At 37.4% G+C, this 17351-nt stretch overlaps 1 protein-coding gene across 2 annotated transcripts in view; it reads left to right on the top strand.

The window, feature by feature from the left end:
• Positions 1–798: 798 nt before the first annotated feature.
• The window catches only part of LOC143702324 (zinc finger MYM-type protein 4-like), a 35378-nt gene continuing 18825 nt past the window's right edge, over positions 799–17351 (top strand). Inside the window, exons 1-7 of one of the 2 annotated variants that reach the window (XM_077196051.1) lie at positions 799–985; positions 6772–7317; positions 7435–7490; positions 7601–7765; positions 8626–8698; positions 8798–9035; positions 9937–10066. In XM_077196051.1, coding sequence (XP_077052166.1) covers positions 6846–7317; positions 7435–7490; positions 7601–7765; positions 8626–8698; positions 8798–9035; positions 9937–10066 — 1134 coding nt within the window. In that variant the 5' untranslated portion in view covers positions 799–985; positions 6772–6845. The remainder of the gene's footprint in view (positions 986–6771; positions 7318–7434; positions 7491–7600; positions 7766–8625; positions 8699–8797; positions 9036–9936; positions 10067–17351) is intronic. The other variant, XM_077196052.1, reaches the window with a different exon arrangement.

Genomic DNA, 17351 nt, shown 5'->3' with positions numbered 1-17351 from the left:
CTAATATTAAAGATGTTTTAAAAAAAGTAAAGGGAAAAAAAAGATTCTAAATATACATAAGAATGTAAAAAATAACAATGGCCAAAAATCTGTAATGTTATACTATATTAACAGACGTGAGAATAATTCTTAAGAAAAACAGCATTTAAAATAAAACTTTTTTTTGGTTGATCAAAATCTATAAAAAAAGCCCATTTTTATCAAATCTAAAGTTACTTAATTGATACAAGATCTGTTAAGAGGTAGAAATATATTGAAAATGCAAAAAGAGAGAATGTTAAACATTTTTATCTATATATATATATATATACATATATATAAAGTTAATAAATAGTTGCAAAATATATACAAAAAACAAACACAACAATAACAAACAAACAACTCTTTCAACTGCCTTACATTTATGATATTAAAACTATATCAATAGACATGTTCTTTAATGTGAGACTAAAGCTTTAAAGAACACCCTCTCAACCCCCCGGGCCTGCCTTGAATATGTGTTTGGATGATTTTATTACATTTTAATTATAACAATTAAAATTAAACCAACTGAAATTAAAATCAGCCAGTAGTCGTCAAATGAATTTATTTTGGTAAACCTCAAGCATCTCTTTTTTTAACTAGGATATTTAAATAAATCTCTTCACACAAAAAAACAACAGTCTTAATCAGTATGAATACAAACAATCAATATGAGCTGTTGAATATTTTATAGCCTATAAACGAAGTGCTCCAATCGATCACGCCCGCGCGCCCGCCCACCGCTAGTAGTGCACAACTCCCACAATGCACTGCTGCACGCAGAAGGGGAAGTGCTTTCGCGGGAGAGCCAGCTAGTCCATCCAGCTAGTTGATACTGTTCTAGCAACTTTTCCCACTATTTTGATGTTTTAAAACAGAAGTGACCCACCGTGCATCACACAGGAGTTGTATATCGGCAGCGTCGCGAGAGGGATTGCTGAAAGAATACGTCAAGCTCTCTAAAGTGAGTATTTTAACTGTTTGGAAAGGTGGCCCGCGTGTTGTTTATCGTCTGTGCAGAGATTCGCTGCAGAAACATGCATGCCCTGCAGTATTTCACCTTTATACGTTCCGTTCTGGCTGCAACTTTCGTTGTATGCATATTTTAAACCCACGTGATAGAGTATTTCATTTTTGCGTTCCTATCGAATAGTGAGCTAAGGACAAAAGAACGGCGCCTGTATAATAAAACACGGCATTAATGCAATTGAGTATGTATGATCAGCCAGTATTGTTATTAGCAAGAGACTCCATGTTATGTGCAGCTTTAGACTAAAATCCATTGTGGAGGCTGATGTTTTGAAATGGGTGTTTATGATTTTTTTTTTAACTCTAGCCTATCTGAATTGTATACAATATTGCAGGAAAGTGGATATTTTCATCCGTAAAACTGTGGATATATAAGGATACATCTATTAGTTGTTGTTTTTTTGTTGCCACATATGCTATTATAAGTTATTTGCAACAATTTTGCGTGGTAATGTTACTTGTATAATTTAAAATAAAGTAGAATAAAAATACATAATTTATTAATGACATAATGTATTTTTCATAAAAAGAGATGTATTTTGGTTTTCCATGAAAAGTGAAAATACTCAATGTTACCGCTATAGTTCAACAGTTCCCGACCCCTTTTTCAGCAGCGCTGGTTCCAGAAGTTTTTTTTTTCCATACGGGTTTTTTCAAAAATCGTTAAAGAGCTATAAGGCATGATCCAAGCTACGAGGTGAATCATAATATTACAAACTTTGATTTTGAAGAAAAAAGTTTTTTTAAAATCGGACAAAATGACAACGGTAGGTACATGATCTAAGACTGTTTAACGTTACTTAACGGCTTCAGTGAGGGAACGAACTAACGTTACAAGTCAAGTCACCTTAATTTATAAAGCACTTTTAACAATATTATGGACTGTTTCAAAGCAGCTTTACAGTGATAATAGGAAATTAAAATAACAGATTGTTTTGGCTTTACAGCAGCTCTAGAATAAAGTTATTTATTCTATTACAATCCCATGAAGCACTGCGAACAGCTTAAACGAAGGGTTAGTTCACCCAAAAATGAAATTTCTGTCATTAATTACTCACCCTCATGTTGTTCCAAACCCGTAAGACCTTCGTTCAACTTTGGAACACAGATTAAGATATCTGAGAGCAACTTCCTTCTCTTCACAGCGATGTGCTGTCATTTCTTCATAAAACCCAAACGTAACGTCAGAATCAGCACGATCGGTGATTGTTGTGAAATGCAGTCTCTACTGTTGTTAAACTGCGAACGCGTTTAATCATTAAAAGAGCTTTTAAAAGCACAACAATATGCGCAAGAGACGCTGTTCACAAGGCGACGCGCGCTCCGAAATTGTCTGCAACGAGACAAGAAAAGTATAGGCTACTTAACTTTGGGCCTCATGTGCGCATCTAAACTTATCAAATATACACAAAAATATAAAAATGACCAGCTCTGAGATTCACTGAAACACAGTTTATTCACTTAAACACAGTTTATGTCTTAAATGGACGTAAATAGTTGGGAGTAAATTATGGTGCATCAGTCACCTATTAGATCTGCACTCGGTCTTAAAGGGGCAGCGTCTAATAAACCTCCTGAGGATTGAGCCATTAAAGGGTTAGTTCACCCAAAAATGAAAATTAAGTCATTAATTACTCACCCCCATGTTGTACCAACCCCGTAAGACCTTTGTTCATCTTCGGAACACAAATTAAGATATTTTTGATTAAATCTGAGAGGTGGATCACTGCTACATAGGGAATGAAACTTGACGGCCCAGAAAGTCATTGAAGAAAATGTTTAAATATTCCATGTAACTACAGTGGCTCAACTATAAGTTTATCAAGCGACTAGAATACTTTTTGTGCGGGGAAAAAAACAAAAATAACGACTTTATTCTACTATTCCTTTTCTTCCTTGTGGGCCTGAGACGAGAGTTCAAGAGATTTCCACGACGCATGCGCAACAAGTATAATTTGCTTGTCTCGTTGCGGTCTGTTTCGGAGCGCGAGTCGCCTTGGGAACCGCATCTCTTGTGCAGATTTTTGTGCTTTTAATAGCTCTTTTTATTATTAAACGCGCCCCGCAATTTAGCAACAGTGGCTGGACTGCATTTTGCAACAATCACCGATCTGATTCTGTCATTGAGTTTGAGGGAGAAATGACAGCATCTGCTGCGAAGGGAAGGAAGCTGCGCAATACTGAATGTGGCTGTAGTTTTTTATGGTTTTACCTCAATATATTTTTATAATCTTTGTAAGCTGAAACCTAAAATAAAATCAGACTAATATCACAGACCTAAAGTGTAACCAGGCTACGTTTGAATGTTTAGTTCTGCCGTCGTCACTCATTAAGCAGAGCTTTCGTGTTGTGCGCGCTGTGGCACCGCGTGAGAGATCTCTCTCTTTCTCGCTTGGACTGCAAATAGCAAAAATGGTTTAATATTATTATACACAGAAATGTAAAATATAATATTTTTTAAATAACGTCTTTATAGCAATAATAAATAGTATGTGTATTTTCTTAATTTCTTCAGTAGCCTACCGACATCAGAACCGATCACGTCCAAGCTTATCAATACAGCGGTCTTTCAGAAGTTTAATACCGGATTTCGGTACCCATCCCTACCAGGGAGAGTGTTGGGGGGAACATGGAACAGGCCTACTTTTCTTAAAGAAAAAACTTTATTTGGTCTATTTCTTTTCATTGTTCGTCGCCTGTTTCCTTGCGTTTCTTTTGCTGATGCTGATTGCCGTAACTGATTCTCTGGTGCTCAGGTCGCAATTTCAATCACACAGCATGGAGCAGTGTAGGCCTACCACAGCCAATCAGAGGCAAAGACCCGCCCTATCTCTGTCCCTATTTGGTTTATACCACGATATGATCCAATCATGAGTGTGTGTTCCGATCCGACAAAGTAGAACAAGCGCTTCGTTCGTGGAGGTTCGTACGTTAGGTGCACTGGTGCGACCTTGGAAAAACTTTTAAGTCGCACCCTTACAAATTTGTAAGCACTCTAGAGCCCAAGATGTCACCAAAATCACTCAGTCCCCTTTAAATCTATCAGAAAATTATGTAAGTGTATCGAATTATATCGAATCGTATCGTTGGCTGAATATCGTGATGTATATCGTATAGGGCTGCAACTAACGATTATTTTGATAATCGATTAATCGGACGATTATTTTTTCGATTAATCGATTAATCGGATAGAAATTAAATTAGATTTTTTTTTTTATTATAACTAAATAAAACCGTAAATCAGGGTATTTATGTCTAAAAGAGTACTTTAAAAAGTGCAAAAGCCACACATTGAGTTTTACTAATATCAATATTTGCATTGTTTTTAATGATAATTGCTGATGGCAAGTTGACAAACATGATTATTGTTAAAAAAATGATATCCAACATATTATGTTTTAACACAATTTTTGTTAAAACAAATTTACACAGACATGATGTTCAGATGTGAATATCTGAACTAAAAACAAACTAAAAACATCTAAAATATATAATTCATTTAATTTTTATTTAAAATTAATTATATATAAGGAATATAAGGATAAAGAATATAATATATATTATATATATAATATATAAAAGAATATAATATAAGGATAAATTGATTAAATAAATATAGAAAGACTGAAAACAATTGTGTGAATGTAGAGCCGCAGTAGATCGCGTTTGAAAAACAATTAAAACTTAGTAGACAAATGCTATAAAAACAGAACGGAATGGAGGTAACGTTACCCAGCAAGCTAACAGGCTTGAGTAAAGGACAGGAGAAATTATGCATTAGTGCACAAGCATTCGCTGAAAACCACTGAGTACAGTGCCTAAAAAACAATATTTTACTGCTGCTGTTATTAACTGCCTTTATATTTAGTGCTTCACTTTGTAAACACCGTTTTAATTTAACCTATTTCTGCCTATTTTAATCCATCACTTACGTTGCGAGCGAACTGATTGCACAACCTGATGCTCGAGACAAAATACAGACATCCCGGAAGTCCCGGGAGTCTCCCGCATATTGATTGCGGCTCCCTGATGCCCGCGAATTAGTTGAAACTCCCGAAATCTAGAGCGCGCAAGCAAGAGCGCGCGCGCTACACGGTTTGGAGCAGTCTCTTCTGCCTCGCATAGACAGAAGAGACTGCTCCAAACCGTGTAGCGCGCGCGCTCGGCAGAGCGCCTGAGGGAGAGAGACCTTGCGTGTGTGTGCGTACCAGTAAACGCTCCCCGTGACGTAAGCAGACCAACTAATCGATAATGACATTCGTTGACAACGATTTTCATAATCGATTATAATCGATTTTATCGATTAGTTGTTGCAGCCCTAATATCGTATCCTGAGCTGTGTATCGTATCGTGAGATTAGTGTATCGCTACAGCCCCACTGGTTTTTGAATTGGTGAAATCATCGGCATTGGTGAGGCACTTTTATGTACTCTCGCTGGTTTCTCACGGTTTGGGCATCCAGGGACTGCACACCTAAACAAACACTTCACCAAGACCTTAAACACAATCAATGTAGTTGGGTTGCTGTTTATGGGGGTCAGAAAGCTCTCGGATTTCATTAAAAATATCATAATTGGTGTTCCATTAATTAACATTTGTACAAATGAGTAAGTATTTTGAGAGTTTAGAGGGATCAACTATTATATAATTTGCAGTGCTTCATAGGAGTAGTCGGAGCTAAAGAGCTATGTTGCTTTTTTTCAACTCACTGATTGGTTTAAATTTCTGTACGGCATCATAGGTAATGTAGTTTTTCACTAGGAATTATACTGTTAAATATGATTATTTTAAAAGTGAACTGAAATAATGCTGGCTGGTGGCTTCAACAGAATCAAATACCATGGATTAACTGCTTCGTAGCTCAGAGCAGGCCTGTCTTTAGAGGTTTAAAAGTTATCAATCAAAATCAATTTCCCTATAGAGAAAATGAATGGAGTTTTTAATCCACTGTGCAAAACATGCCCTGTTTATTCATATTTAAATTGCGTGAGCTTATTTCATCCATAAGTTCGAAATATCTGGGAAAACCCATACATTTTCCCACCCATATAGCCTCCCCTCAAAGAAATCAGGACAGACGTTGTTGAAAGTGTACAAAAAAACCCACAAGGTATAAACGGGAATGTGTCTCCCTCGTCTACTTGTGATCTGATCGACCATAACGCATTTGAATCTTAATACCAGGTGTAAACAGGGCCTTAGTTTCATACTTTCATTTTCAAACCATTCTAACTTATGCTTCCAGGAAATATTAGATTACATATTTGAATCTGCAAAATTTCTCAATGTATATATCACATAAATTCAAAAGATTGTAAGGTATAAAACGCTTATCCAGGTTTGGCTCTATAATGTAAAAACGCAGTACAGGCCTGATAGAGCCCTAGGCTATTCTTGAGGCCCGCTCACAGCCTCACACACAGAACAATAACTACTAGTGTCCACACCAATGAACAATATCGTTCTGTTTATTATATTTGTGCTGCAGTTTTGTTTTCTGCCACTTTAAATTCTTTAGCTCTTTTAAGCAGGATGGAGGAAAAAAACGTTGAAAGTGATTTCAACTATATCGTTTCTCTGTGTCGTTATAGTATATAGGACTCTGCTATTCTTTTAAATTTAGAATGATTTTTTTAAACTTTATCTTTATTGTCGTTATAGTCCGGGCCTTTATTGTTGAACCCTGCCATATAGATAAATGTAATAATTTCCCACTTTCAGGAGCGAAGTCTGGCCACTCAAACTCTACAGAGGCAGTTTCACACCTGGACTCTACGTCTGCATCGGGTGTCCTTATGGCCAGTGAGGATTTCACAGGACATCTCACTGGAGATGCAGCTGGTGCTGAAGAGAAGCCTGAGGCAGTTGAGTCATGCAAGCTGGAAGCCACTGAAGCAGGTGTGAATGAGCCAAACCCTCAAAACAGCCTGATGGAGCAGAAGGAAGAAGAGACGCTCCAAGAGGAGATGGAGGAAGATCTGGATCTAAGACAACAACTCGATGTGGACCAAGGAAACAGTCCAGAAAAGGACAGTCCAACCGACAAGGGTGAAAAAGAAGAAAATTGTGTGCAGGGACTCTGTGAACAGAAGGATGCTACAGAAGTAGTGAAGAACGAAGACAAGAACAACGCAGAGGACACAGCACTGTTTTCAAACGAGCTTGTGATTGCTAAAGTTGAAGACTTCAAGGATGAAATGGCAATAGATGTGGACCAGTCTGAGGATCGGGATGGAAAGATGGAGGTAGATAGACCAGAAGATGCAGGTTGGTGTGATCTTTTTGCATGTTACTAGATGCCTTCTTTAACGTTTTGTTGAGATGAGTTGCAAACCTTTTATTTATATTGATTTTTATTTTATTCAACACAATTTTTATATTTAGCAGGAAAATTGTTGGCTACACCCATAAAAAGTGAGAAAACTGAACCTCCTGCCATGGTGAGGACAATATCACTATTTTATATTTACCATTGAATTTCATTGAGTTCATTTGTTAATCCATGGAGAAGCACACTCCTTACACTAAAACCCTCTTCATCTAAATCCAGCAAACACATTCAGTGGTAAAAACCGAGATGAAACCTCAAGTGGCCCATCCCTCCATCGCCATACCAGTGAAGGTGAAGGATGAGCCAATGGATGAGGAGTATGAGAAAGCGTCGACCCATCTGCAGCCAGTGGGAAACATTAAAGATGAACCCGACACCGCAGCTGTGAGTTTCACCAGTGATTTCCGCCTTTTATTTATTTTTTGTAAAGGGGTAACGAATGTTAAGCAATGTATATGAGAACAGATGTTTTGAATACAGGGTGGGTTTATGTGGGTAATTACTGTTCTATAAATGTTACATCTATATATAGGCCTGTCATAATTTAGTCTGACAAATAATTGTGATTAATAATTTAATTGAATTTAAGATTGGGAAAAAGGCAAAACAGGCTAAATACACACATACAACATTTTTTTTTTAATGTTTGTAAAAGAAGTCTCTTATCTTCACCAAGGCTGCATTTATTCTTATCAAAAATACAGTAAACACACAGTAATGTTGTGAAATGTTACAATTTAAAATGATTGTTTTTCATATTGTAATACATTTTAAAATGCTGAATTTTCAGCATCATTACTTCAGTCTACATTGTCACATGATCCTTCAGAAATCATTCTAATATGCTGATTTGCTGCTATTGTAATGTTTCTAATTACTAATATGGAAAACAGTTTGTGCTGGTCAATATTTTTGTGGAGACAGTGTTGCATTTTATTTAAAGATTCTTTGTTTAATAGAAAGTTCAAAATAACAGCATTTATTTGAAATAGTTTTTTGTTTTGGTAACAGGTCTTCACTGTCACTTTTGATCAATTTAATGCACATTTTTTTTCATCCACTACTTTACTGCACTAGAAAATAAAATGTAGTCACCTAAAATGTCCTTATTGAAATAGCAAAATGTTATTGGTGTGTAAGGTGCACAATAATCACAATGAGATTAATGAAATAAGCCAACAAGTCAAACCGTATGACATTTTTCAGGCAAAAAAAACATGAAACCATTGTGTTCTTGCTTTCAGGATTTTAACCAGACACCTGATGCGATCAAAATCAGCGCAGTGTTCTCCGTAGGAGGAAATGCCACATCCATCGGTACGAACTCTAAAAATATATTATGATATTTTGCTACCTGGGTGAATAGTGAAAGTTACATCTCATATTTCTTACTTATTCCTCTTCATGTGACTGCAGCTCCAACAGTCGTCCCAGCAAAGGCAACACTAGGCCCTACACTATCCCTTCGTCCTCTGGCCCCTGCCAATCCAGTCGGTGTGGTCTGCACAGGATGTCACAAAGTCCTGCTAAAGGGACAGACGGCGTTCCAGCGCAAAGGCTGTCCTAAACTCTACTGCTCACCTCAGTGTCTCTGCAGCACCTCCACCATGGTGGTCAAGATACCTCAGAAGAAGCAGTGTTACCACTGCCTCAAGTATGCCTACATTAAAATCTTTAGATTTTAAATTTTCAAATGATCATACCAGTTGCATTACATTTGAGGTTTATGCTTTTGCATTCAAAAATGACTTAAAAAATGATGTATTTGAATGCTTTGGAATATGAACTAGGCCTGTCTTAATTGGCATTTTTGTGGCATTTTTTTTTTTTACCACACCAACACATAGCACCCAGAAATGAAAATGACATTTACTTACCCTCATATCATTCCAAATCCATAAGACATTTGTTCGTCTTCGGAACACAAATTAAGATATTTTTTATGAAATCTGAGAGGTTTCAGTCTCTCAATTGAAAGTCTGTTCACACAAAATATGCATGCATCAAAACATTCATAAAGAGATTATGAATTAAATCCATATGAATTGAGCAGTTTAATCCAAGTCTTGATTGCTTTGATTAGTGAACATACATAGAGCATTTAAATTTGGTCATGGAAGCTCAACTTCGCAAACCAAATTTCTTTTTTCTTGAGCTTCTTTTTCTGTTTGTTGATCTAACTAAGACTAAATTAAATGTGTTCATAATATAAAGTGATCATGTCTCTTTAAAACACTTGGATTAAACAGCTTGATTTATTTTATGATCTCTTTATGAACGTTTTGAAGCATCAGAGTTTTGTGTAAATATACTTTCAATGGAGGGACAGAAATCTCTCAGGTATCATTAAAATATCTTCATTTGTGTTCCAAAGAGGAATGAAAGTCTTACGGGTTTAAAACAACACAAGGTTGAGTAAATGATGACAGAAATTTATTTTTGGGTGAGCCTTTAATACTTTAAAATTTAAACATGTTGCTTTATTTTGAAAGGTTAAATCATAATCTATGACAATATAGCATATATAACTTTTTACCATTTCTGTTTTTGTGCAGAGACATTCTTGACCCAAAAGATGTAGTCAATGCCCCAGTGGACATGTCAGGGACTTTGAAGGAGTTTTGCAGCCAGAAATGCCTCAGCGCTTTAAAATTCAAGTGCAGTGTGTGTCAGAAGACAGGAATGGTGAGTGTCCATCTCTATCTGTTCAGGTGTTTCCTGCACTGGAGCACCCCTACTGACTCTTCGGCACGCAAAGTTAATCATGTTTTCGACCCCTAAGGACCTGTTCACACCAAGACAAATATTCAATTTGATTAACATTTTAATTTAAATGAACAGCTATTATTGTGTTTGTTCAGACACAAACCTTTACATGCTTTTAGTTTTTTTAAAATTTAAAAAAAAAAAATTACGGAGATGCTCTAATCCCTTTTCCATCGCAAATTTGTGCTTTTGGTCACATGCCCAGAACCTGCTGATGTTACATAAAATTTACTTTGAGGCGCTCACAAACGACTATTTTGCTAAGCGACACAAAATGGCAAGAGGAAGAATCTGGAACTGGCTCTCTCACCACAGCGAATACAAAAATCTTATCGGCTCTTTGAAAACATGTACATTTTGGTTTTAATTTGTTTCTCTGTGACAAGTAGGAAATAGAAAGTTGTGCTGTGCTTTTGGTACCTTGCTAACCAAGTTTACCATTTTCAATTTTGTGGTAACTATTTCTGCTTTTCAAAAAGTGCCACCTACTGTCAGAGAAGAATTTAAGAGTGCACTGAAACATCCGCTCCCTAAAAAGTCCCGAAATGCACCCTGAAAACTCGGGAGCATTGAAGCTCACTATGTTCCCTTAAAACGGAAATTTTAAAGCGCAAAACATAAATCGCACGAGCCAACTCGCCACACATGAAGACACGATACAGGTTTTAAAAAACAAACCATTATTTTATTATATTTCAGAAAGATATAAAGATATATATTTCAAAGAAGATGTGCTGCTGTTGTTCATAAATACCAGTAGTGAAATTAAACCAGTGTCTGAACCGACAAATTGCACAAATCACACTTAATTTTGACATTTAAAATTTGTGTTGGTGTGAACAGGCCTTTAATTCAGATGATATGAGATAAAATACTTTCTGTTGCATTTGTCTTTTCTGGCTGCAATTATTTTAATAAATTGCACAAAAAGACTGAGCAACTGGTATATAATTTCAGTCATATTTTACTCAGTTAAGCAAGCACTCTTTAGTGTACTTTAATGCCCTGGAGGTTCCAGTTTCTTTTCTTTTTTTTCTTATAACGACGGCAACAATTTGAAATACTCTATTTATGTTTAAACAGATAAGAGACCTTAAGAAACTGTAAAGGTTCTGCTTTCATGTTCCCACTCACAATAACAAGTGCTCTGGTAAAATACAGAAAACATTCAGGATATGCTTTCTGCTGTTTTGGTGTCTGTGATCTCAAAAACTCTGCATATAATTGTTGCACTGACAATGACAAATGTCTCTAGTATAAAAACCTTAATGTCTACTTTTAAATTAACCAATTAGAATAAAAAAAAAATATTCTCTGATTATATAATGCAAATGAAATTGACACATAGCTGTCTAAAAGGTTTTCTTGTGTATTCACTCATGTAATGTTAATTTAGATGCCTTATTTAAATTTATATTTTTATTATCACTTTTTATTTATTTGATTTAAGAGTGTAACACAAAACAAAGCATTCATATATAATTTGAAAGCATAACTAAGCTTTTAGGTAACAGTCAAGCATTCTTTTGATGATTGATATACAGGTCCTTCTCAAAAAATTAGCATATTGTGATAAAGTTCATTATTTTCCATAATGTAATGATAAAAATTAAACTTTCATATATTTTAGATTCATTGCACACCAACTGAAATATTTCAGGTCTTTTATTGTTTTAATACTGATGATTTTGGCACACAGCTCATGAAAACCCAAAATTCCTGTCTCAAAAAATTTGCATATTTCATCCGACCAATAAAAGTGTTTTTAATACAAAAAAAAAAAGTCAACCTTCAAATAATTATGTTCAGTTATGCACTCAATAGTCAATACTTGGTCGGGAATCCTTTTGCAGAAATGACTGCTTCAATGCGGCGTGGCATGGAGGCAATCAGCCTGTGGCACTGCTGAGGTGTTATGGAGGCCCAGGATGCTTCGATAGCGGCCTTAAGCTCATCCAGAGTGTTGGGTCTTGCGTCTCTCAACTTTCTCTTCACAATATCCCACAGATTCTCTATGGGGTTCAGGTCAGGAGAGTTGGCAGGCCAATTGAGCACAGTAATACCATGGTCAGTAAACCATTTACCAGTGGTTTTGGCACTGTGAGCAGGTGCCAGGTCGTGCTGAAAAATGAAATCTTCATCTCCATAAAGCTTTTCAGCAGATGGAAGCATGAAGTGCTCCAAAATCTCCTGATAGCTAGCTGCATTGACCCTGCCCTTGATAAAACACAGTGGACCAACACCAGCAGCTGACTGTGGGTACTTGACACTGGACTTCAGGCATTTTGGCATTTCCTTCTCCCCAGTCTTCCTCCAGACTCTGGCACCTTGATTTCCGAATGACATGCAAAACTGAGCAACAGTCCAGTGCTGCTTCTCTGTAGCCCAGGTAAGGCGCTTCTGCCGCTGTTTCTGATTCAAAAGTGGCTTGACCTGGGGAATGCGGCACCTGTAGCCCATTTCCTGCACACGCCTGTGCACGGTGGCTCTGGATGTTTCTACTCCAGACTCAGTCCACTGCTTCCGCAGGTCCCCCAAGGTCTGGAATCGGTCCTTCTCCACAATCTTCCTCAGGGTCCGGTCACCTCTTCTCGTTGTGCAGCGTTTTTTGCCACACTTTTTCCTTCCCACAGACTTCCCACTGAGGTGCCTTGATACAGCACTCTGGGAACAGCCTATTTGTTCAGAAATTTATTTCTGTGTCTTACCCTCTTGCTTGAGGGTGTCAATGATGGCCTTCTGGACAGCAGTCAGGTCGGCAGTCTTACCCATGATTGCGGTTTTGAGTAATGAAACAGGCTGGGAGTTTTTAAAAGCCTCAGGAATCTTTTGCAGGTGTTTGGAGTTAATTAGTTGATTCAGATGATTAGGTTAATAGCTCGTTTAGAGACCCTTTTCATGATATACTAATTTTTTGAGACAGGAATTTTGGGTTTTCATGAGCTGTATGCCAAAATCATCAGTATTAAAACAATAAAAGACCTGAAATATTTCAGTTGGTGTGCAATGAATCTAAAATAAATGAAAGTTTAATTTTTATCATTACATTATGGAAAATAATGAACTTTATCACAATATGCTAATTTTTTGAGAAGGACCTGTACTTTAATAATTAGAACTAAAATGTGGCAAGCATGTACGAATAAAAATACATGAATGCACATTTTTCATATTAAAGTGCCCCATTATGCAATTTTAAAGGTTCCTAGTTTTGTTTTGGAGGTCTCCTACAACATGTTTACATGCATCAAGTCAAACACTTTCATTTTCTAATAATATAATCACCACATTGTTCAATGATTCTCAAACGACTTGTCGGAAGAAGCAGTATCTCTAAATCCCTCCTTTCCGCGAGCCTGCTCTGCTCTGATTGGCCAGATGACCCAGTCTGTGGTGATTGGTCTACCGCGTACAGCGCCGGTCAGAAGCGACACGCCTATTACCATAACTGAACGTCAACTCTGTCCGGAGGCTTCCTACAGCTCGGCGATTGAACTGTAAAGAGTAATGATGACATTGATTTTACCATATCAATCTCAGCGCGAGTCAGATGATGAAACATTGGAAGAACTAGTTATTTAACCTGAACCTTCATCGCAAGGAGGAATTGAGACGATAGTTTTTCAGTGATGCGCTACTCAGTTTGAGGTACATTAGGAGATGTTTTACCTGTAACTCCTCACCATCAGCATCAACAAGTGTATATCCAACAACAAAACCCGTATTTCTAATTTATTAGAATTCTGTGCACATGCGGGAACTGTATTATCTGTATCAATAACGGTGCATATGTTCGCTTAGCACTACCGTTAATCACGGATGTTACAAATGTTTTTACTCAAAATAATAAGAACGATGTAACACATAGGCAGACATTATGCAAATGTTTCTTCTAGTGACGTAGAACCGTAAAGCAGTAAGATTCGAGAAAAAAAAAAAAAAGACTCGTATTGGCGGTTCAGAGTCGATTCTTTATTTTGGGAGACAATAACTTTTATGAAATTAGCAGAATGTTTACATTCACAAACAGCTATATTACACACTGCATGAAAGGGAATATTTGAAAATCCATAATAGGGGCACTTTAAACATAACTTGCTGGTTTTGCTTGGCATTATTGGTCATTCAGTGTTTCTGTAAAGATTGATCATTAATGATAATTTAAAAACACTCTAAAATGTGAACCATTTTCATCTATATCTATGTAGGTTGAATAATGTATGTCTCTCTGGGGTCTGACTGGCTGCTGGGCTCATGTATATTAATCACATTTGTCTGTGTTCGCCCCAGCTGATTGGCTTGGACGGTGATAGGTGAGCGCTAGCCAATGGGGTTACCGCTTGTTTATCCTCCATCTGCTAAAGGATTCGAACGGCTAAAATAATAAGCGAAGTTAGTCATTTTGTCAACAACAAAAAAAAAATATTAATGATATCGTTTCCATATAGTGCGTCAGTTCTACTACTGTTTTGCTCCCTCGCTCTCTCTGTGTGCGTGTTGCCACTGTCAGTGAAGTGCCGCTGAGAGTGAGGCGTCTACACAATAGAGACCGTGCTGTTAATCTGTTGATCAACAAAAGAGTGCGCATTAAAACGCAGCGTTCTGCGGTCCACCTCGATGTATTCCCGCTATATTTAATATGTATGCGAACATTTTACTCGTATTGACGATGTTTGATAGATAACGTTACAGTTTTTCTGCCTAGTCTATCTATCGCGTTATATGCGCTCCCACTCGGTTATGACCTGGGCGAGCCATACAAATATGGTAAAAGCTCCCCCATCAATGTGATAAAAATAGCATAGCTTCATCCGATTCATTCACTTTTCATCGCTTTTGGAAGATGGCACAATGCACGTGTGAGGAACCTATCGAGACCCTGGACAGTGAGGAAGAACTCAACTATTCCTCAGAAGAAGAGCACGAGTCTGATGATGAATGGTTGCATTTTGAAGAGCGAATTGATCCAGCAGAGGATTTCAGTTCTGATGAGTAAGTCTATTCTTTCTTTAGGTAGCGTGTTATGGTTGCACTTTATTCTGCAGTACGTGCACTTTCAATGTACTTATTGCCAAGAAAGTACTGAATAGGTAACTACATGGGTTAAGGTTAGATTTAGGGGTAGGTTCTGGACTAGTACCTAGTTATTAACCAGTTATTGTAATGACTACAATAAGTATACAGACTGTAAAATAAAGTGCTACCATGTTATTTTTAGAGAAGCATGCACATATTTTACTGTTTGCCAGACTAAAATAAGATGGTTTGTTATATTTTGAGTAAAATATGTTGCCCTTGACCTAGGCAACTCGCATTACATCTAAATGTTGTTCAAAACAAGCATGTACTATAATACAGTACTGTTCAAAGGTTTGGGGTCACTAAGGTGTTTATTTATTTATTTATTTATTTTTTAAAGAAATGAACACTGTTATTCAGCAAGGACACATTAAATGCATCAAAGGTGTCAGCAAAGACATTTATAAAGTTACACATATATTATAAAGTTAAATATTTCTATTTCAAATAAATGCCGTTCTTTAGAACTTTTTTTTAAGGAAAAAAACATCAGTTTCAACTTTTGAACTGTTATAATAGTTATAAAAGATTCTTGAGCAGCAAATCGGCATATTAGAATGATTTTTGAAGGATCATGTGTCACTGAAGACTGATGCTGAAAATTCAGCTTTGCATCACAGGAATAAATTACATCTTACAGTGCATTACTTTAGAACAGTCATTTTAATATTTCACAATAATCTAATAAATGCAGCCTCAGTAAGCATTTGAGACCTCTTTCAAAAACATTAAACATAGGCTATTACCTACCCCAAACCTTTTGAATGGCATTGTGTATTAAACTAAAAATATGATCTAATTATTCATACTATATTTGATGTAAAATACCTCCTCATCAGTTAAGCTTGTTCACAAATATCTTATTAGGTGTAAATGTTCGTAATGTGCTATATTAAATATATGCATGTGTTTTTCAGTATTAGGAATCAATAATGTTAAATAGTGTAGTTGCTTTGATCCTATTATTAGCATGCTCACATGTGTTTGCTTTATTTTTTTATTTGTGTTTTTTTCAGATGTGAGAATGACAGTGACCTGATGCCGGTTGCAAAGAAAGCCAAGACAATTAAGGTGCCCAATCAGTCATGGAAAACAGAGACAGAAGTCGACACTGTTCCACAGAATCTGAGATTCCTGCCCTCACGGGATCCTGGACCGCAGCTGCGTGCGAATGATTCGCACTCCCCTCTTAGTCTCTTCAAACGCTTTTTCTCTGAAAGCGCGGTGTCAACTCTGTGCTACAACACAAACGCACAGGCCGCCAGGTCACTTGCGAGGGGTCGCAAATACAAGTGGACTGATATCAACGTTGCCGAGATGTACCGCTACTTTGGGCTGGTATTCTACATGGGCATGGTGAAGCTGAGCTCCATCTCGGACTACTGGCGGCAGGGCAGTCTCTTCTCTGTGCCTTTTCCCGCCACCGTTATGTCAAGGGACAGATACCGCACGATTTCGTGGAATATGCACATGAGTCACCCAGCTGGAGACAGAGAGAATGACAGAAAGAAGGGCACAGATGGGTATGACCGCCTTTTCAGGGTCAAACCCCTCATAGACACAATCCGTCTTGCATGCAAAACCACCTATCATCCTAGAAGAAATTTAGCCGTGGACGAAAGAATGGTGGCATGCAAAGCAAACACGGGAATGACACAGTACATGAAAGCCAAGCCAACCAAATGGGGCTTCAAGCTGTTTGTCCTCGCAGACTCGTCAAATGGATACACTGTGGACTTTTCTGTGTACACTGGAAAGAATACCAATGCCACTGGCCATGGGCTACCATATGATACAGTGATGTCTCTTTTGGACAAAAAATTTTTTGGGTCTGGGTACCATGTGTACATGGATAATTTCTACACAAGTCCGAAGCTCTTAAAAGACATGTTAGTCTTGAAGTATGGTGCCTGTGGGACTTACAGAGACTACAGGAAGGACAGTCCACAGAATGCAGCGAATTCCCTGACCAAAACGTCCGCCAGGGGATCCATTAGGTGGATCCGGGATGGACCACTTGTGTTTGTGAAGTGGATGGACACACGAGAGGTGTCTGTCTGTTCCACTATCCATCCTGCCTACGCCGGAGACACTGTGCAGAGGAGGGTGAAAGAACCGGAAGGGT

The sequence above is a fragment of the Siphateles boraxobius genome, unplaced genomic scaffold (genome assembly GCF_051911475.1).
Source record: "Siphateles boraxobius isolate OS27281-9 unplaced genomic scaffold, OSU_SipBor_1 35, whole genome shotgun sequence".
Lineage (NCBI taxonomy): Eukaryota > Metazoa > Chordata > Actinopteri > Cypriniformes > Leuciscidae > Siphateles > Siphateles boraxobius.
Note: the sequence above shows the minus strand (reverse complement) of the source record. Positions and strands in the feature narration are given on the sequence as shown.